The 22,387-nt window shown below is 39.3% G+C and overlaps 2 protein-coding genes and 1 pseudogene across 2 annotated transcripts; all 3 read left to right on the top strand.

The window, feature by feature from the left end:
• The first annotated feature begins 253 nt into the window (after positions 1-253).
• LOC122647798 lies at positions 254-1,650 on the top strand (annotated as a pseudogene).
• A 2,263-nt stretch (positions 1,651-3,913) lies between these two features.
• On the top strand, positions 3,914-5,519 carry LOC122647799 (L-cysteine desulfhydrase-like). The gene has a single exon (XM_043841113.1). The coding sequence runs from the start codon at positions 4,026-4,028 to the stop codon at positions 5,391-5,393; it is 1,368 nt and encodes a 455-aa protein (XP_043697048.1). The 5' UTR covers positions 3,914-4,025; the 3' UTR covers positions 5,394-5,519.
• Positions 5,520-20,717: 15,198 nt separating this feature from the next.
• Positions 20,718-22,115, top strand: LOC122647800 (probable L-cysteine desulfhydrase, chloroplastic). Its single transcript, XM_043841114.1, has one exon. It carries the CDS (start codon positions 20,718-20,720, stop codon positions 22,098-22,100), a length of 1,383 nt encoding a protein of 460 aa, XP_043697049.1. The 3' UTR covers positions 22,101-22,115.
• Positions 22,116-22,387: the final 272 nt, after the last annotated feature.

Here is a 22,387-nt window from a genome sequence, read left to right as displayed (position 1 = left end):
CAGAGGGTGCTCCGATAGTGGATAGGGCTGTCATTCCAGCTCTATGTGTCTAAGGTTACATGCCAGCCGCACGGGAAGCGGCAGCAGAAGATCCAAATCCGTGCAAATTTCATTTTCTTTCGTCTTTGGTTGGTTAGTTTAAAAGCGACACGTCAACGACAAAGGTCGTTCTTCTTTGTGGGACTCGGACATAAATCAGTTCCCAAAGGAAACAAGAAAGGGAATATAACCTTAAACCCTTGCGCTGGTTTCTATGGCTCCTCTATTGCATTTGCATAACGGCGTTGTCTGTCATGACGATGACAATAATGCCGTTTGCAAGATGCAAAAGCTCTCCACTTTCATATCTGAATCTGAAATTCGCGAAGAATTCTTGCACCACCAGTCTGGAGTCGCTCGGATCAACAACGGCAGCTTCGGTTGCTGTCCGGCTTCCATTATCGCTGCTCGTCAAAAATGGCAGCTTCGATTTCTTCAGCACCAGATGATTTCTCCTACAATCATTTAAAGAAAGCGATTTTTGAATCGAGGACTGTGATTAAAGAACTGATAAACGCCGAAGATGTCGATGAGGTCTCCATTGTTGATAACGCCACAACTGCTGTGGCAATTGTGCTACAACAGATTTGTTGGGAGTTTGTCGAGGGGAGGTTTCAGAGAGGAGACGCTGTGGTCATGCTTCACAATGCATTTGGCTCCGTAAAGAAATCGATCCAGGCGTACGTTTGTCGTGCTGGGGCTTGCGTAATTGAAGTCCACTTGCCGTTTCCCGTAAGTTCGAACGAAGAAATTATTGTTGAGTTTCGGAAAGCTTTAGAGAAAGGTAAATCTAATGGCAGGAAAGTTAGGTTAGCAGTAATTGATCATATCACTTCGATGCCAAGCGTTGTCATCCCAGTCAAGGAGTTAGTTAAGATATGTAGGGAAGAAGGTGTTGATCAGGTATTGGTAGATGCTGCTCATTCAATTGGTTCTGTCGAGGTTGACGTGAAAGACATTGGAGCAGATTTTTACACTAGTAATTTGCACAAGTGGTTTTTCTGTCCACCTTCTGTTGCATTTCTGCACTGTAGAAAATCATCATCATCATCATCATCATCAAACTCGTTGAACGTGCACCATCCGGTGGTTTCTTATGAATATGGTAAAGGGTTGGCCACAGAAAGTGCTTGGATTGGGACGAGAGACTATAGTTCTCAGCTTGTTGTGCCATCGGTTTTGGATTTCATTAATAGGTTCAAAGGTGGAATTGAAGGAATTAGGAAAAGGAATCATGATGCCGTTGTTCAAATGGGTGAGATGCTTGCCAAGGCTTGGGGAACTCAGCTCGGGTCACCGCCTGATATGTGTCCGAGCATGGTCATGGTTGGCTTACCTGCAAGCCTGGGGATTTCAAGTGAAGAGAGCACGCTCAAATTGAGGGCCCATTTGCGGGACCGGTTTGGCATTGAAGTGGCAATATATTATCAAGCACCGAAAGAGGGTGACAGTAGTGGAACCCGGGACAAGAATGATTGTCTAACCGGTTATGCCAGGATTTCTCATCAAATTTACAACAGAGAAGACGATTACTACAAGTTTAGGGATGCGATAAACAAACTTGTACGGAGTGGTTTCACTTCCAAGATGCTTCTCCCTCTCCCGAACTGACTGATAAGGTATGCTTAATTTTGGTCTTGGAATTTTGGTTTCTCCCCGGCCTTTTTATGCTGTTAATTAGCTTTTTGTTAGATATCTCTTTAATTTCTCTTGCCACATGTTAATAAAAAGAAAGGTAGAACGATTAAGTTTATTTTTGCCGACAACAAATGGATGGAGCTTCAGTGATCCATAACAAACACAGTGACATAATTTATTTATTTTTTGTTGGATGAACAGTGAAATAATTGTTATTATTATTATTATTATTATTATCTGGTATGTGACCAAAGTGGTCATGGGTTAATGTGTTTAACGTCAATGGGTGGTTGGTGCAACGGTTAAATGGCTCAGAAGACCTTTTCCCTTCTAGGTTTAAAAGTTAAAATCCATACCTTTTTAAAATGCATTTTTCATAAAAGAAATTTTTTTTTTTTTGGTAAGAGCGCTTTATGTAGAGATTAAAGAGTAGAAATTTTCTACCCAAAAAAAAAAGAGTGCAAATTTAATCAGGATCCTCTGCTACTATTGCCCATGTGGCCGACTTGCAGCCTCACAAAGGCAGGGGGTGGATGGATTTTAATCCTCTCATTGATTTCTTTTTCTTTTTTTAGAATTGAGAACTTATATATATTTCTTTAGGGAGGAAACAGGGGAGGGGGGAAGTAAGGGTGTCAAAATCAAACCAAAACTGAAATCGAACCGTTTATATCGCAATCGTAAAACCATTTAATAAATGGTTCGGTTATGGTTTCAAAATTGAGGTCATTTAATTAAACGGTTTGAATTGAACCGAACCGTTTAATATTCTTAAATGTACATAAATGTGCCAAAATCAAATAGAAACCGTCCACCGTACCATTTAAAATCAAATCCGTGAAACCGTTTAATAAATAGTTCGATAATGGTTTCACAATCGAGGTCTTTTAATTAAACATTTTGAACTGAACCGAATCGTGAAACCATTTAATAAATAGTTCGGTTATGGTTTCATAATTGAGGTCGTTTAATTAAATATTTTGAACCGAACCGAACTGTTTAACCAAAATCAGACCGTTTAACACTTCTACGGACAAGGAAATAGCCAGGAGACTCGCATGGGCATGAAGCACACCACAGCTCACCAATTGTTAGGGGTGTCAATGGGCCGGTTTGGGCCGATTTTGGTTCTGGCTTTTCGATTTCGGTGTGACTTTTATAGAAATCGAAACCAAACCATTAAGAAATGTTCGGTTTCAGTGCGGTTTGGTTTCGTGCCGGTTTCGGTTTATGATATCGGTTTGATACCGGTTTTATATAACTAGTAAGGTCCAGTTAGTGCTAATTTTTCTTCTCTTTCTCTTTTAAGTACATAAAATATTTCAAATACAATGCATCTTTGTATCCTATGTCCTATGGCCTATGGATACAATTGGTTGGGTAATCACTAACAAAGGATATGAGATAAAGTGAGAAACTATCACAACACATTTATGGGGCATTAGGCATTTATTGATTTACTTATTTATCGGGTTAGGTCGGTTCGGTTTGAGTTCGGGCCTAACGATTCGGGCTAGCCCAAACCAAACCAAACCATTTGCCTCTCTGGATCCACAAATCGAACCCGAACCATTAAGAGTTTGGTCCGATGTGGTCCGGGCTGGTTCGGGCCGGTTTCATCGGTTCGGGTTGGGTATTGACACCCCTACCAATTGTGTTGGACAACTGTTTTTTTTTTTTTTCCTTCTTCTTGAGCTCAGCACTATTGGATATCCCCATGTGTCGACGTCTCCACCCCGAAGTGCTGCACTGCACAATTTTAAGGAATTATAGAGGATTATTTTCCGGGGTGGACCCTATGTGGACCCCACCCGAGCAGGGGTGCTTCGGCAGTGGATAGGTCAGTCATTTCATCCTTGTCTATTTAAGGGTGCATGCCGGCCGCACGGGCAGCGGCAGCAGAGGATCAAATCCGTGTAAATTTCACTTTCTTTCGTCTTTGGTTGGTTAGTTTAAAAGCGACACGTCTTCAAGGAAGCGACAATTTCGTTCTGCTAGTGGATGTTCAACGGCAAGCGATTCATATATGGATTCGAGTGCTATCTTATCTCTCCTATCCTCTAGGTTTTTTTTTTTTTTTTCTTTTGGGGGTGGGGGAGGGATGCATTTTCCTGTCCAATATCCTATAGTGACTAGTGAACGAGGAAGGGTTTTACAACTCTCTTTGAAGAGGGCTTCCCTTCCCAGGATATTCGCACAGTTTGGGATCATTACGCAAATTTTACTCGGACATAAATCGGTTTCCAAAGAAAACAAGAAATGGAATATAACCCTAACCCTAGCTCTGGTTTCTATGGCTCCTCTATTATTATTCCGTAAAGTGTCTAAATCATAGGTTTACTCCGACTATGGATTCTAAACGGAAAGAAAACGGCGACGTCTCTCATGACGATGACAATAATCACGTTTCCAAGAAGCAAAAGCTCTCCCCTTTCATATCTGAATCTGAAATTCGCGATGAATTCTTGCACCACCAGCCTGGAGTCGCTCGGATCAACAACGGCAGCTTCGGTTGCTGTCCCGCTTCCATTATCGCTGCTCGTCAAAAGTGGCAGCTTCGATGTCTTCAGCAACCTGATGATTTCTACTACAATCATTTAAAGAAAGGGATTTTTGAATCGAGGACACTGATTAAAGATCTGATAAACGCCGAGGATGTCGATGAGGTCTCGATTGTTGATAACGCCACGACTGCTGTGGCAATTGTGCTACAACAGATTTGTTGGGAGTTTGTCGAGGGGAGGTTTCAGAGAGGAGACGCTGTCGTCATGCTTCACTATGCATTTGGCTCCGTAAAGAAATCGATCCAGGCGTACATTTCTCGTGCTGGGGCTTGCGTAATTGAAGTCTACTTGCCGTTCCCTGTAAGTTCGAACGAAGAAATTATTGTTGAGTTTCGGAAAGCTTTGGAGAAAGGGAAATCTAATGGCAAGAAAGTTAGGTTAGCCGTAATTGATCATATCACTTCGATGCCAAGCGTTATCATCCCGGTCAAGGAATTGGTTAAGATATGTAGGGAGGAAGGTGTTGATCAGGTCTTGGTAGATGCTGCTCATTCAATTGGTTCTGTCGAGGTTGACGTGAAAGACATTGGGGCAGATTTTTACACTAGTAATTTGCACAAGTGGTTTTTCTGTCCGCCTTCTGTTGCATTACTGTACTGTAGAAAATCATCAACCTCGTCGCACGTGCACCATCCTGTGGTTTCTCATGAATTTGGCAACGGGTTGGCCATAGAAAGTGCTTCGATTGGGACGAGAGACTATAGTTCTCACCTTGTTGTGCCATCGGTTTTGGATTTCATTAATAGGTTCGAAGGTGGAATTGAAGGAATTAGGAAAAGGAATCATGATGCCGTTGTTCAAATGGGTGAGATGCTTGCGAAGGCTTGGGGAACTCATCTTGGGTCACCGCCTGATATGTGTCCTAGCATGGTCATGGTTGGCTTGCCTGCTAGCCTGGGGATTTCAAGTGAAGAGGGCGCAGTCAAATTGAGGGCCCATTTGCGGGACAGTTTTGGCATTGAAGTGCCAATATATTTTCAAGCACCGAAAGAGGGTGACACTGGAACCCGGGACAAGAATGATTGTATAACAGGTTATGCCAGAATTTCTCATCAAATTTACAACAGGGAAGACGATTACTACAAGTTTAGGGATGCAATAAACAAACTTGTACGGAGTGGTTTTAGTTGCAAGATGCTTCTCCCGAACTGATAAGGTATGCTTAATTTTGGTCTTGGAATTTTGGTTTCTCCCCTTTTTATGATGTTAGCTTTTTGTTAGATGTCTCTTTTCTCTTGGCGCATGTTAATAAACAGAAATGTAGAACGATTAAGTTCATTATTGACAATATTATTTTCCTGTACAAAGCCACATAAATGAATATACATTGCTTCATTGGACAAGACAACTGCTTTAGACTTGTTAAATATCATGTGTTACATTCACACATCAATTAGTGATTTTGACAACATGCCCATACGTCTAAATTTTCCATGATAAAGCTTTAGAGATCCATAATTATCGAAGGAGAGAAAGGTCGATTTTGTGGCCCCAAAACTTAAGGGTCATGCCTTGGTTTAATAACGACAATTTCAACAAAACCGAGAAAGGAGAGATCTCCACCAAATTAATAATTGGGCAAAATATGAAAGAGAAATTAGATGAGAAATTTCTCATAAACGAGTGACCAAAGTGTGAATTATTTAGAACAATTTTTCAAACATTATTGCTGACTTGAAGATCAATTGGTGGCTGATGCGATTCATCATGAAATAAGTTTGCTTTATTAGGAATAAGTCTAGGGTTGGGTTCTATATTTGTTGTTTGATCCAATGGGTTTTCAATGTAATAGGTCACTTTTATGGACCAAAAGTATGGGTAATAGGGTTGCATACAGGATTAGATGCTTTAGTTCCATACTTAGTTTAATTTTGTTGTTTTTCTTCTTAAATTGAACCGAGTCAACTAGTGGTTCAGTTTAAGTGATTTTAGTAGTTTTTCTTTTAAGTGTTTAGTTGGCCTGGATTGAGACTCTGTTTTGAGTCTATTTCAGTTTCCTAGTCAGTTTTGGTTACATTTTAGGTTAATGATTGGATTAGGTCTTTCTTTTTTAGTGTAGGAGTCTATTTTTTAGTCTCTTTTATAAGGTTGTAAGGAGGGCAAGTATTTGACACGAATTTTGATATTAATGAAAAGCTTTTTGTTGCTCATCTTCTCCATTGAAGATTTTTGTCTTGTGTTTGATCAAGGCTGGTGGGATCAGTGTTTGATCCGTTTGACACCTTGCGGTGGGAAGCACGGATGGTTTGTTTTGGTTCTCTTTGCATCTCCATTACTGGTCTACAATCGAGCAATCTGATCTCAAGGTTCTCTTCATCAACTATTGGAACACATATTTCAAAGGTTTTGTCTATGACATTGAATGAGTGGACTGATGATGCAATTGACTCTATGGTTGAGGTTGTCGGTTATTCTTTTGCTAACAAATCTATGATTTATTACTCCCATCCCTTGGTTTCCTCATATGATTTATTTCTCATTGTTCTCTTTGTTTTACTCTAAAACTGTTTCACCTTTTGATAAAAGATCCTGGTTTGGTTTCTAGTTTTTCCTAGTTTGACTATTCAAACTTAGGACTATTCAATCATTGGGGTGTTTCCCCTTCTATTTTACAAGCCCATGCCTTCCCCCTGTACAGGCAGGGCTTTGTAAGTTGTTTTGTTCTTTTCTTGGGGTGCCCTTGTTGTTCTCATTTCTTTGGTTATGAATTTTTTATTCAACCCACACCAAAAAAAAAAAAAAAAAAAACAGGTTGGTGTACTTAAATCTCATTTTTTGTTAGCTGGAATCTTGACTACCGATCTGAAGTTCTGCATTACTATTCTGAGATCTGTTACCTATATCAGGCTACTGTTCTGTTCGGTTCTTCCATGATCTGATTTTAGATTTTATATCTGAAACTTTAAATAATGTTCTGTTTCTCAGAATCTGAAATCCTGTTAATTCTGAGAATTGTTAGCTAAATCAGAGGTTCTCTATTCTATTTTGCTGGTTTGAACCCATTTGACTGATATTAATTTCTGTTTGACTGCATACCTAATAGCCTATTACTGGGCCTTTTTGCATATGAAATCCATAAACCTTTGGAGTTTAATAGTATTATTTCGTATCAGAGCCTTGGTTGAAACTGCTGTTCCATCCCTCACTTTTTTTCTCTTCCATCTTTTCTTCTTAGAGTTCTGTTATACTGATATTGTACCTAAGCCGGCCTTTAACCAAAGCCCTAAAACTGTTTATAGGTATTGTTCATAGTCCCAGAACAGTCAGTATCTCCTGTCTTTCTTGTATGTTTCTTCTCCTATCAGTCTACTCATGTGCTGACCTGGAGGCTGCAGAACCAGCAAGTCAGATTCCATTGATTGGATCTTTGCTACATTAGTAAGTTCCAGATCTGAAATAAGCTGAGTTTATATTTGTTCTGTTTTCCTGAATCTGGAATTCTACTGTTCTTGATGTAGATTGAAGAATGAAGAAGAAAATGACCAAAACACTGTTTTGTGTTACTGTTCACTAAACACTGTTCATATATTGATATCCACATGAACGGAGATACTGTTCATGTGAACAGTGCTGTGGGCCCATATGGAGGAGATTTGATAGGGATATTAGTTGCTAACTTCTTTACTATAAGTTTTTACTTTTATAGTTTATATTTTGGGGTTTCTATTTCTGTGTTTTCTTTAGTTATGAGCTCAGATTTTATTTGTCTTTAGTATTTTCTATGTTGCTTAATAGCTAAGATCTTTTTTAGCTTTTTGTACAAGTCTCAATATTGCTGTGTAAGAGACTTCTACAGATTTTTTATTTTCTTTTACTTTCTATTTCTTAATACCAGAAACAACTATATGTAATTGAGACCTTAGAGTCTCCCCCTAACAATTGAATGAAAAGAAAAGAGTTGGTTTTACCGATGCCTGTGTGCGGCAGTGTAGGAGAGTCCTATGTGAGGTGAGAAGCCTAGGTGTGAGTGAGATTCTCAAACCATCTATCCCTTCATCGATCCTCTTCTTCTTCTCCATTGATTTCCCTACTTGCTTTTTTAATAGCCTGCAATAATCATCCTCTGAGAGTTATTCGAGACCTTATTGGCACTGCTGGAGCAACTGTTCACAACCTTGAAGGACCGCAGTATGTGTCTTTAAGACTTCAGGCAATACTTCGATGGAGCAGCAATAGGATAGTATTCTAAGAACCAAACAGAAGATAGAGAAGAAGGGGATAAATAGATGGTTTGAGTATCTCACTCGCGCCTAGGCCTCTCACCTCAAATGCTGATATAGGCATTTCAATTGTCAAAAAGGTGAGGATAAAGAGATCATATACACAAACATAGCGACGCTTGAGAGATCACTCTGATTAGAGTAATTCTGCCACCCATTGACAAGTATCTTCTGTTCCAGGGATGTGAAATTATGAACTGCCATATTATTTCCACTTGATACTATGGCTGTTTCAAGAACCTGCTTTCCATATTTCCATTTTCACATTTTACTAAGAAATATGTCTACAAGGACAGTTTACAAAATGAAGGGGGTTTAACTATCAAACTAACATGAAGCTTCAAATCAATGTTTTCAAATGCTGATGGTGGCATTCCACTTGTCAAAAAGGTGTGAGGTGTTATCCTCAGAGCTGGGAGCATAACCTCACTAGCATAAATGAGGTGTCTACAATCCATCAATATAAGTGTATATGCATTTGTGAGAGAGGAAGAAATTTTTTTTTCCCCTTGTGCAAATTCCATTCTAATGGGTAGTGTATATATTCGTGCTTCAGTTTCTATCCAAGGTGGAAGATATAGTGTGATAAAATATAGTTTAATGGAGAAAAGTCTAATGTTGACAATAGAACGTGGTTTATTAGTAGTTTAGTTATATAGCAGTCTTCTTTTTTTTCCCCTTTCCTATGTTAGTTAAAATAAATAAATAAATAAGTAAACTAGTTATTTGGACCAATTTTTAAATAACATTCAAAGTTTGTTTAAAAACTAATCCCAAAGTGATTAGGGTTGGTGAGGCTGCCTCGAGAATCAAGCGTGAATTGAGCACATGCCTCACAAGCACCTTGATTCCTTTAGGTATTGTCCCATAGATTTGGCATGCCTCATTTAACATCCTCATCTCCGGCTATGATGTATGCGGCAGAATGTTGGGCAGTTAAGAAGTGTCATATTCAGAAGCTACACATAGCGGAGATGAGGATGTTAAGATGGATGTGTGGAAAAACTAAGTAATGTAGTCCTAGGTAGGAGTAATCCCACTAGGAACCAAGGTAATAGGATCTCTTAACAAGGCTGGCCGATTGGGACAGCTTAGGCTAATTAGGGCAGAATTAGGGTTATGGTTAGGGTTTCGACTTAGGGTTTTATTTGGTAATGATGTGCAGAATTTTATGAGTCTAATGGTATAAGTTGGATCAAATTTGGTTGAGGTTGGAATTCTAGGGTTTTGGGTAGGATGCCTTATGAAAATGGACTGTTTGTAAGATCTAGGGTTTAGGGGCAGATTTTAGGAAAGAGGTTTATAGGGTATTAATGGGCAGGTCTAGGGGGTTATTTTGGTATAAAGAAGTTAGGGTTTGGATGAGTTATAAAATTCTGCAATTTAGGGCAGAATTGGATTTAGGGTTTTAGGGTTCTAATGGATCTATGGATTAATGGAAGGGGTGATAATAGGAGTAGATGGAGCTTAGGTTAGAGGATTAGAAGAAGAAGGTTAAATGCTGAATTCATAAACTACTTACTTGAAAGATTAAATCTTCAATGGTAGCAGCTTTGAAGAACTAGAAGAAGGACCTCCCGATCTACAAGATGCAAGGAGTCGATCGGAGTCCACCAATCCCTTCACCTTGATATTACCCACAAGGTAGCCTTGATATTACTCACAAGGTTCACTCAACAGAGCAGAGCAGCAGCTATGGCAGCAAACAAAAGCTTTTCATTAATCAAATTCGTGTCCAATGCTGGCCTCCCTTACAAACTTATATAGAAGACTCAAAAATAGACTTAGACACTAAAAAGGAATGGCCGGACCTTATCCCTAACCTATTAGGCAACTTAAACTGACTAGGAAATTGAAATAGACTCAAAATAGAGTCCTAATGACTTAAAAACAACTTAAACTACTTAAAATAAAAGAAGATTCCCTCCTAGCCAATAGGATATAAGAACCTCTTAGCCAATAGGATCACTTCACTTAAATTAGACCAATTGAACCAATTGGATGCAACCAATTTAAACCGGTTCAATTAAAAACACAAAATAAAAACTAAGTATTGGGCTAATCCCGTATGCAACCTATATACCCCTATTTCAGGCCCACTAAATTGGCCTAATACATAGAAAACCCTTGGGAACAAAGGCCCAACATATATATATCCCAACCCTACACTTATTCCCAATGAAACAAGCCCTATTTGATGATGAATCTGCATCAACTCTCCCCAACTTGAAAAAATTCGTCCTCGAATTTTGTAGTGATGAGGGGGAATCAACATGTGATCAGCAGCTTTGACCATCACCAAACAGAATTTCGGTGAAGCGGGAACATTGGGGATAAAGTCTTCAATGCGTGGAGCGTTCTCTTCAAAGAACCATAGTGGCATAACAAACTCTATGTGCTCGACCTCTTCAAGAACAACATCTTAGATGTCGATGATTTCTTGTGGAGTGTTGTCAATCACCACTTCATCTTCCATGTCCTCAGCCTTGTCTACTTTGCCCTCTTCAGTAGTTTCTTCTACCATTGTGTGTTGGACCTCCACATCAATTTGATGGCCGAGCTTCTCAACCATGATCTCAACTACTGGTGCAGCTTGGTCTACTTGAATTTCTTTAGCTATAGGTTCTTGAATCTCTTCAACACAAACCGCTTTAGTAGAATCTTTTGTTGGTGCATCTGCCATAGGTGAAACTTCAAACACAGTCGATGTCACTTGCATTTGAGTTGACATGTTCGGCAGTCCTTGTGGCTGTACAGTCGATGTGTTCACCTTTGGTTGTAATCCTTTTAGAGTAAACAAATGGTATAGACGCTGTCGATCAGGTAGGACACACAAGTTGTTTTCTGGTTCAATCCAACCTTGTTGCTCGTCCAACCAATTGCAACCTACTGCAATAAAGATCCTTGGAGATGGTACCGGCTTACACCAAGCACCATCATGATATGAAGAACACCCAAATTCAACACAGACTTTACCTGTAGGCTCGATGCAAATCTCTCCTGATTGGGACAACATATCCACCACGGATTGTGAAATAATGTTGTTACGTCTCCTCTCATCAACAACTAAGATGGCTGTGCTCCCATTGGGTAGACGAACTTGGGTCTTGAAAACGAAGGGAGGTGGGTCTTTCGAGGCTTGGTTGGAGCTTCCCTCCACCATAGCTCTGATACCAATTTAATGTAGTCCTAGGTAGGAGTAATCCCACTAGGAACCAGGGTAATAGGATCTCTTAACAAGGCTAGCCGATTAGGACAGCTTAGGCTAATTAGGGCAGAATTAGGGTTATGGTTAGGGTTTCGACTTAGGGTTTTATTTGGTAATGATGTGCAGAATTTTATGAGTCTAATGGTAGAAGTTGGATCAAATTTGGTTGAGGTTGGAATTCTAGGGTTTTGGGTAGGATGCCTTATGAAAATGGACTGTTTGTAAGATCTAGGGTTTAGGGGCAGATTTTAGGAAAGAGGTTTATAGGGTATTAATGGGCAGGTCTAGGGGATTATTTTGGTATAAAGAAGTTAGGGTTTGGATGAGTTACAAAATTCTGCAATTTAGGGCAGAATTGGATTTAGGGTTTTGGGGTTCTAATGGATCTATGGATTAATGGAAGGGGTGATAATAGGAGTAGATGGAGCTTAGGTTAGAGGATTAGAAGAAGAAGGTTAAATGCTGAATTCATAAACTACTTACTTGAAAGATTAAATCTTCAATGGTAGCAGCTTTGAAGAACTAGAAGAAGGACCTCCCGATCTACAAGATGCAAGGAGTCGATCGGAGTCCACCAATCCCTTCACCTTGATATTACCCACAAGGTAGCCTTGATATTACTCACAAGGTTCACTCAACAGAGCAGAGCAGCAGCTATGGCAGCAAACAAAAGCTTTTCATTAATCAAATTCGTATCCAATGCTGACCTCCCTTACAAACTTATATAGAAGACTCAAAAATAGACTTAGACACTAAAAAGGAATGGCCTAACCTTATCCCTAACCTATTAGGCAACTTAAACTGACTAGGAAACTGAAATAGACTCAAAATAGAGTCCTAATGACTTAAAACAACTTAAACTACTTAAAATAAAGAAGATTCCCTAGTAGCCAATAGGATATAAGAACCTCTTAGCCAATAGGATCACTTCACTTAGATTAGACCAATTGAACCAATTGGATGCAACCAATTTAAACCGGTTCAATTAAAAACACAAAATAAAAACTAAATATTGGGCTAATCCCGTATGCAACCTATATACCCCTATTTCAGGCCCACTAAAGTGGCCTAATACATAGAAAACCCTTGGGAACAAAGGCCCAACATATATATATCCCAACCCTACACTTATTCCCAGAGAAACAAGCCCTATTTGATGATGAATCTGCATCACTAAGATAAATAAAATAAGGAATGGGCGTACTAGAGCTGACTTGGGAGTTGCCCTAATCAACAACAAGGAGAGATATGATCTCGATTGGGTCATGTTCAATGGAGGCCTAGGGACGCCTCAGTAAGGAGAAGTGATATGATCCCGATTGAAGGAGTCAAGAGAGCCAGGGGCAGGCCTAAAATGACCATAGGAGAAGTTTTGAGGAAGGACATGTATAATCTAGGTCTTAATGTAAGGTTAAATCACGAATGATCTAACCCCAGGCAGGATCTTGATCTCAATCAATTAACTTCAAATTAAGGGAACAAATCAGCATATAAAACAAAAGATAGAAGAGAAGGATGGAGGGATAGAAGGGTAATGGGGATAGAGGGCTGTCTCAGCCATGGGCCTCTCATCCTCAACTCTCTCAGTTGATCTCTCAGCCTTTCTCAGGACAATGGTTTGCAAAAACAAACTTCATTTTTTTTCATTCATTCTATTCTCTCAAAAACTTACAATAAGGCCTCTATATATAGTGAGGGCTTAGCTAAGAAAATAGTAGTAGATACTTGCTGAGAAGCTGCTTAGAAGCTGCTGATGAGAAGTTGCTGAGAAGCTGCTGATGATGTTACCTAGAAGCTACTGAGGGAATGGCTTGATTTGAAGACAAATTGGCTGGTTTGATTCTGTCCAATTCTGTCCCAAAGTTAGGGACTGGTTAGGCTCGAGTTGACTGGTCTTGGCTGGACTGGATCTTCTTCCTTGGATTGTATGTCAGCTCATGCATGGGGCTGGGTTCTATATCAGCTCTCCCCCTCTTAGAAAAAATTTGACCTCGAATTTTGAAGATGGTAGGGGTAAGCTTGGTGTGGTGAATGTCAAACTTGTCCATACAAATATTCTTACGCTCCCTGAAGATATAGATGTAATCCAGAATGTGTGGGGTTCGTTCTTCAAAGTTCTTTGGTGGAATAACAAATTCCACGTGTTCAACTTCCACATCATTCACTGCCTCAACTTTGCTTGCTTTAAATTCTTCAATGTAAGCCTCGACATTTAGAACATCAAGGACTGACTCTTTCATGACGACAGAAATTACTGAAACTTCAACATTAACTTCATAGATGTCATTGTTATCATCCAGGGTGTCTTCACACTCTTCTCCTTCAAGGGCAGTATCAACAGCCCAATCATCATCAAGCTGGGGTTCACACACCAACCTCTCCGGAATGGATTCGATGGCTGTGATTATTGAGTCTGTCTTCTCTTGTTGCTCTTCCATCTTCAAAATTTCAACAATTTTCATGGTAGTCATGCGCTTCCGATACCAATTTAATGTAAGGTTAAATCACGAATGATCACCCCAGGCAGGATCTTGATCTCAATCAATAAACTTCAGATTAAGGGAACAAATCAGCAAATAAAACAGAAGATAGAAAAGAAGATGGAGGGATCGAAGGGTAATGGGGATAGAGGGCTGTCTCAGCCGTGGGCCTCTCACCCTCAACTCTCTTAGTTGATCTCTCAGCCTTTCTCAGGGCAATTATTTGCAAAAACAAACTTCATTTTTTTCATTCATTCTATTCTCTCAAAAACTTACAATAAAGCCTTTATATATAGTGAGGGCTTAGCTAAGAAAATAGTAGTAGATACTTGCTGAGAAGCTGCTTAGAAGCTACTGAGGGAATGGCTTGATTTGAAGACAAATTGGCTGGTCTAATTCAGTCCAATTCTGTCCCAAAGTTAGGGACTGGTTAGGCTTGAGTTGACTGGTCTTGGCTGGACTGGATCTTCTTCCTTCGATTGTATGTCAGCTCATGCATGGGGCTGGGATCTACATCAGGTCTGGTACCAAGTATGACCTCGGATAGGGCCCTTTGGAGGGCAAGGATCCATGTAGCAGACCCCACTTAGCTGAGATTCTCCTGTCTGTCTGGGACTCTGGGCTGAGCCTCATTCCTCCTCCTTTCATCTTTCTTTTTCTTTTTATTTTCACTCTTTTATCTTTCATTTCTCATCTCATCCCCATCCCTATTTTGCTCATATATCCATTCCCTCTTTCTGGTTAGACCTCTTTCTGGTATATATCCATTTTTCCTCTTTCTTTCTTCATTGGTCCTCTCCAGTTCAAGCTGGTGCTATAAAAGCCAGAGCCAGTGATAGATACCGTGGATTGCCTCCACTCCCCGGATTTGGCTCCTCTATGGCGCAGGGTTGCCGGACATCTTCTGGCGCGGCAAGAGAATGTTCCACGTTTACTGAGGTTGATCCAGTGGCTGAAAGGATGAAGCACACCTGGGTCATTACTTCCTGCTATTTACATAATCAACTAGGCTTTTTGAAATCCATGGGAGGTAAATCGAACTCAATCTCTACGGCGGTGAACCTCCATTCTCGTCTTCGTTCATACCTACCTGCTATTGCTGCTCCCACGATCCTCTGCCGGTACACACATTGTCACCTTCTTCGACGTTGGTAAGCTCCGAGGATTTCTACCCACGTTAAGGCTTCGTTTGTTTCTGAGAGAAGACCTAATACCTAATTGAAGGTGAGGTTCTCTATTATCCCATTTGCTGCATAAGCTTGTCTTTCCTTTTGGATAATGAAACGCAAGGATTTAAGTCTCGGACCGTATCATATCTTCTCGGCCGATACGTCTTGGTATCGGTCGTGGTCGATACGATACAGGCCAAGACGTATCTTTTTTTTTTCAAAAATGCAAATGTCTTGACTGTATCGAGACGTATCGACCGAGACGTACCAATACGATACAATACGATCGATACGTATCGATACAGCCGAGAGTTTTTAAAAATGTTATTTTATTATATTTAAAAAAACGATACGTATCGAGACGTATCGAGTCATCTCGATATGTATCGATTGTCGATACATATCGATACATATCGAGACGACTCGATACGTCTCGATACGTATCGTTACTTAAAACCCACATGTCCATTTCATTTCTGAAAACCAGAAAGTCGAACTTTGAGCAGGCTGGCGGAAAAAACCTCTTTCCAGCTTTGAGAAACCCTTCAAAAAGCACATTTAAACTTGGTTTTTGGGTAAGATTTGTTGAGGGCTTTCAATCCTTTGCCAAAAACGACCCTAAAGCTGGTGAAATCACATCATTTGGTGCATCTAACAGCCCACATTTGAAATCAAAAGCTGTTCTTGAAGGGAAAGGTAAGTTTTTTGAAAAAAAATTGATTCTTTTGCTTAAATCTTTGATTTTTGGTATGCTTTTTGGTATGAATCAAAGGGAATATGTTAAACTAACAAAGAAATTGCATTCTTTGTATACATTTACAAAGATTTGACTTCAAATCCATGTTTCTTTGGCATTTTTTACCCAAAACCGAAAATTCCTTCTTTAAAATGATTTATTTATTTATTTTCTTCTTAAATTTAAAACAAATGCTAATGTATATAGTATATGTAGTACATTATGTATAGATCTATGACATCCCAACAAGAATACAAGATTATACATTTACCCTAAAATCTGTATTTTTTTTTAAATTTTTTGGGTATTTTCTGAATTTATAAAATACTTAAAAAAATGTCAAAAATCATGATTTTTCCATATATACTCTTTCATTATAGTTTGATAAAATGTGTAATTGGTTGAAATAGAAGAGAAGAGTTAGATTCATATATGTAGTACATTATGTCATTTTTTTTTCATTATTTGAAAAATTAAATAATGTGTAACTAGTTGTAGAAAATATAAAAATGTTTAAATATTGTTTAGGGCAACTTTGCTAGGTAGTAAATACATGAAAATGATGCAATTTCTATGTTAGTTTAATCTTTCATAACAATTTCAAAGCTCCGCACTTGTCTGATTATTGATTATTCCCAATTCTTAGTATATATGCATGATATATGACACAAATTGCTTGTTTATATTGTTTTTTGTGTCCAAAAGTGTATTTTCATGTGTTTTTTTAATCATTTTCATGCGTTTCTGCACCGATCGATACGAATCTCTAATACGATACGACACGTCTCTTAAAATCGCCTGCCCGATACGATACCCGATACCGATACTGAAATCCTTGATGAAACGGTTACCCTAAGCACTGCTGCATATTCTAAGCTTGTCTTTATAATTCCGCTATTTTTCTTTTTCGTTTTTATGATTCATATATTTGCGTTATGGAATGGGGTTTCATTATCCCTTAGAGCTAAATAGATACTAATTTTTGCCATTTCATTATGAAGCTTTGTTACACAAAATGGGGAAAAAATGATTTTTCATATTTCATTGAGAGCCTGAGAGGTGATCAATATAATTTGTCATTTGTTGGAATTGGTTCAGTTTCAACAACTATGGTTGTGTTAGTGGAGTTAATATGATCTTAAATACCAGTCCAGTGATAATGGATAAAGCCATTGCAGCCTTAGAGTGTCATAATTTCCAGGAAATAGGGTTTTTTAGGTCTTGAATAACTTATTTACATTATGCTGTAACTATGGCAGCAACGGCTTGCACTTCTTCTAAAATCAAACCATATAGTCTCCCTCTTGAATAATTTATTCTTCATTGTTGCCCGATAAGTGTTCTAAACGCTTATTAATTGTTCAAAGTTATTGATTGTTAGCTTGACAGAGCAATTACGCTGTCTGTTATTAGTATTATTGTTATTATCATTACATAACTTAGAAGAGGATGTTTTTGAGTTGTTGCAATCCCCCCCATATCTTTTGGATAATAATTAAAGGACCGTGCCAAGATTTATTGAGTTCTAGGAGCATCATGATGCATATTTTATCATGTTCAAGCATTCTTCAGTGAGTAATTTTTTACTGTTTTTTATGGAGGTAGGTGAGTCTTTAGCTCAAAATGGAAGAGCAACTGGGGTTACACCCAGTATATGGTGGTTCGAACCCACCAGGACTCCTATTGAGTGTAAACTTTTAGCTCAAAATGGAAGAGAAACTGGGGTTACACCCAGCAAGAAAAATATAAACCACCTGCTCATGTACCTTATGTACCTTGAGATTTTCAAGAAATGTTCAATGAAGAAGGAAAGATAATTAAAGAATATGAGCTTTAGAGTGCTGAGTGTTGGGAGTAGTTTTACATTTGGTTTTGAACAACATTAGAAATTCTTTTTAGATTATAAGCTTTTGGCGATTGTAATGAAACTTGGACTATTGGTTTATCCTTGATTGACAAGAAAGAAATTGAAAAAGAGAAGAGAAAGAAAGAACAGAGTGAAGAAATTAGTTGTAGGAACCCTTGGAGGTGGATCATGTAAAACTAATGTGGCAATAAACTCTTTAGTTGGATGTGGTGTGGTTGATGGAAGTCAAGTGTTTTAACAGATTTTATGTCTTTTAAAAGGTGGACAAAAGACCATCCTCAAGTTCTTTTAAGTAAAAACTGCAGAAAAAGAGAATAAATTCCTCCTCCTTTGAGTGAATGAGCCCTTTGCCATTGTGAGTGAATGAATAAAATGAGAAAGTGATTGATTCATTAGCCTGATAGGTTGGAGAAATACTGCAGAGGCTTGTCTCTCAGAGGTTAGTGTTCTTGTGACTTCCAACAAATCATATCCTACATGGATACTAGCTATTGATATGTTTCTCTTTCATTTATTTTGCTTTTCATTCATAGTTTTTAACTCAATTCAGGGCTGACTTATTTATATTTTGATTTTGTATCGGTTAATGAATGTTGTGTTGTTCTGACCATATGGGTAGCAGGAGGTAAATTTATGATATGGACACAACCTTGGCATAGGATGAAAATGTTAATGGCCACTCTCATTTTTCTTGAATTGGCCTCTTTCTCTTGAGCTATATCAAAATTTGGTTCTGGAATAAATGTTATTCAATTCCTGCATCCCTAATAATTGTCTGCTTCCCTAATGCTTGCAAGCCATCTTTGCTGCTCCCATTAAATTTTGCTTTTTATTATTTCTTGTTTGTAAAATAGTTCTACATATGCTGGGATTGAACTTACAATTCCTCTACTACTCCATCCTCTTCCTCTCTGTTTTTTCACCCCCTGGAGCAAGTGCATATGCTGGGATTGAACTTACAATTCTGCCACAGTTCTTGGTACCTCCACTACTCCATCAGGACTCTAATTAATGCTTTATTTCAAGTTCAGTTTCAGCTTTGACCCTTGATTGAAACCTGTTGGAACTTGCCATTGATTTGCTTGATTACTTGCTATAGTTCTTCTCTATTTTTTCATTCAGTTTTCTCCCTCTATTTCAGAAATCATAGTTGCATTCAACTTCTTAAAACTCTGAATTCTGAACTTCAATCAGTCTTCTTTGATTTAGGTTTCTGTTTGTGAGCTAATCTTCAAGTTAGACCATTGTCATTGGAGTTGTCATCCTCTTTAGGGTCAGAAAAAAGAACTGGTTCGTGCTATATTTTTTCAAAATCAAGACTGAATTTTCATTTGCATGTGCTTCCAAGGCCTGCAAACTTGCTTGGTGGCTTTGTTCTCAAGGTATTTTAATGTTCTCCTATTCCTTTCAGTAGCTTTTGAGATTGGAGATAAAAACAGAGTGGATGCAACACCCACCCTCAAATTGATGCAGACTAATTGTTGATGGTTGTTGTTCATAAGGTAACCGGGCAAAGCCAGTCTCCCAACGCACCACTTTGTATCGGATCGATGAAACATCATCACAGTCGGCATTGGCAACAACGAAACCCCTGAACGATTGCTGCTTCTTGGTACAAGGAGGAAGTCGGTAAGACTCCTTGGTGACAGGGTTGAATATGTAATAGGTTCTATAGTAATGAAGACCGCATAGAAAAAGTCCATTGGAAGAACAGATGATATCGGAAAGCAAGTTTAGAAATTTTTGAGATAATTCAAAATTGATGACGATATCTAGTCCGCCTTCTTCTAATTTCACTGCCGAACAAGTTACTTTCGGGTGGTGGTAATGTTGCCAAGAATTTCAATGGACTAGAGAGGATTTCTATTGATCGGGTTTGGAAGAAGCCAAGAGGCAGAATTGACGATGGGGATGGGATAGGTAAAGTTGCCAAGAATTTCAATCCAAAACATCTACGATCCATTTCAGGAGGATACTTGGATTACGGAATAGAGTGAGAAGAGATGGAACCTTAGAACAGTAGAAGCAAGAGAGAGATGAAGTGAGAATAAAGATTGATAGAATCGAGGTTCGCCAGCCAGAGTACGAAGATGGGTTGGGCTACGCACAAAGAAGACTGAAGTGCTAGGGTTTCAGACTTGACACGAGGACGATGGAGGAAGGAGGGAAGGTTTGGGATGCGCAGGTTCGTTGGGAATTTCAAATCGAGGGTTTTCAGAATGAGGGAAAGAGGACGATGGGTTTTTGTTTTGTTGAAGGAGTAAAACGGTTTGAATCACGGTCGGTTTGATAAACCGGACAGGTCCGTCTTGGGTTGAGTGCCCTCAACCGTTTTTTAGCTTAAACAACTCAAAGTTTTAAAACTTACCCTTGGATTATTCACTTTACAGATGTCAAATGTAGGCTTCACGGCAGGCAGACGGCTGCTATGAACCAGGCCATAGAAGATCTGAATCCACCAAATGGCTTCCGCAACACCGTATGATGCAGTACAGCATCGTCCTGTAACTGCAGAAGATAACGATTCGCGGGAGAAGGGGATCCAAGTCGAATTTTTATCCTCTGGACAGCAGAGGATAACGATTGATCCAAATCCGTGCAAATTTCACTTTCTTTCCTTCTTGGTTTGATTGGTTAGTTTTAAAGCGACACAACAGCCACAAACGTCGGTCATCCCTTCCAAACTAAGGAACCACGAAATGGATTATAACCATACCACTAGCTCTGGTTTCTATGGCGTGCTCCTCTATTGCATTTGGATAAAATGTCTAAATCATAAGTTTACTTACTCCGACTATGGATCCTCAACGGAAAGAAAAGGGCGACGCCTCTCATGACGATGACAATAATGACCTTTGCAAGATGCAAAAGCTCTCCACTTTCATATCTGAATCTGAAATTCGCGATGAATTCTTGCACCACCAGCCTGGAGTCGCTCGGCTCAACAACGGCAGCTTCGGTAGCTGTCCCGCTTCCATTATCGCTGCTCAACGAAAGTGGCAGCTTCGATTTCTTCAGCAACCGGATGATTTCTACTACAATCATTTAAAGAAAGGGATTTTTGAATCGAGGACTGTGATTAGAGATCTGATCAACGCCGACGATGTCGATGAGGTCTCAATTGTTGATAATGCCACGACTGCTGTGGCAATTGTGCTACAACAGATTTGTTGGGAGTTTGTCGAGGGGAGGTTTCAGAGAGGAGACGCTGTAGTCATGCTTCACTTTGCACATGGCTCCGTAAAGAAATCGATCCAGACGTACCTCGTTTCTCATGCTGGGGCTTCCGTAATTGAAGTCCAGTTGTCGTTACCCGTAAATTCGAACGAAGAAATTATTGTTGAGTTTCGGAAAGCTTTGGAGAAAGGGAAATCTAATGGCAAGAAAGTTAGGTTAGCAGTAATTGATCATATCACTTCGATGCCAAGCGTTCTCATCCCGATCAAGGAGTTGGTTAAGATATGTAGGGAGGAAGGTGTTGATCAAGTCTTGGTAGATGCTGCTCATTCAATTGGTTCTGTCGAGGTTGACGTCAAAGATATTGGGGCAGATTTCTACACTAGTAATTTGCACAAGTGGTTTTTCTGTCCGCCTTCTGTTGCATTTCTGCACTGCAGAAAATCATCATCATCATCAAAGTCGTTGGAACTGCACCATCCTGTGGTTTCTGATGAATATGGTAAAGGGTTGGCCATAGAAAGTGCTTGGATTGGGACGAGAGACTATAGTTCTCAGCTTGTTGTGCCATCGGTTTTGGATTTTATTAGTAGGTTCGAAGGTGGAATTGAAGGAATTAGGAAAAGGATTCATGATGCAGTTGTTCAAATGGGTGAGATGCTTGCCAAGGCTTGGGGAACTCATCTTGGGTCACCGCCTGAGATGTGTGCTAGCATGGTCATGGTTGGCTTGCCTGCTAGCCTGGGGATTTCAAGTGAAGAGGGCGCGGTCAAATTGAGGGCCCATTTGCGGGACTGTTTTGGCATTGAAGTGCCAATATATTTTCAAGCACCGAAAGAGGGTGACAGTACTGGAACCCGGGACAAGAATGATTGTATAACAGGTTATGCCAGGATTTCTCATCAAATTTACAACAGGGAAGACGATTACTACAAGTTTAGGGATGCAATAAACAAACTTGTACAGAGTGGTTTTACTTGCAAGATGCTTCTCCCCAACTGATAAGGTATGTTTAATTTTGGTCTTTGGAATTTTGGTTTCTCCCCGGCCTTTTTTATGCTGTTAGCTTTTTGTTAGAAGATATCTCTTTAATTTCTCTTGGCACTATTTAATTAGTGATTTTGACAACAAGTGCCCGTACGTCTAAATTTTCCATGATAGAGATTCTGAGATCCATAATAAACACAGTGAAATAATTGTTATTATTTTTATTATTATTATCCAGCATGTGACCAAGTGGTCATGGGTTGATGTGTTTAACGAGTCCGAGGGTGGACTTTGGTGCAACG

Source organism: Telopea speciosissima, unplaced genomic scaffold (assembly GCF_018873765.1).
Source record: "Telopea speciosissima isolate NSW1024214 ecotype Mountain lineage unplaced genomic scaffold, Tspe_v1 Tspe_v1.0167, whole genome shotgun sequence".
Lineage (NCBI taxonomy): Eukaryota > Viridiplantae > Streptophyta > Magnoliopsida > Proteales > Proteaceae > Telopea > Telopea speciosissima.
This window is presented reverse-complemented; position numbering and strand designations above follow the sequence as displayed.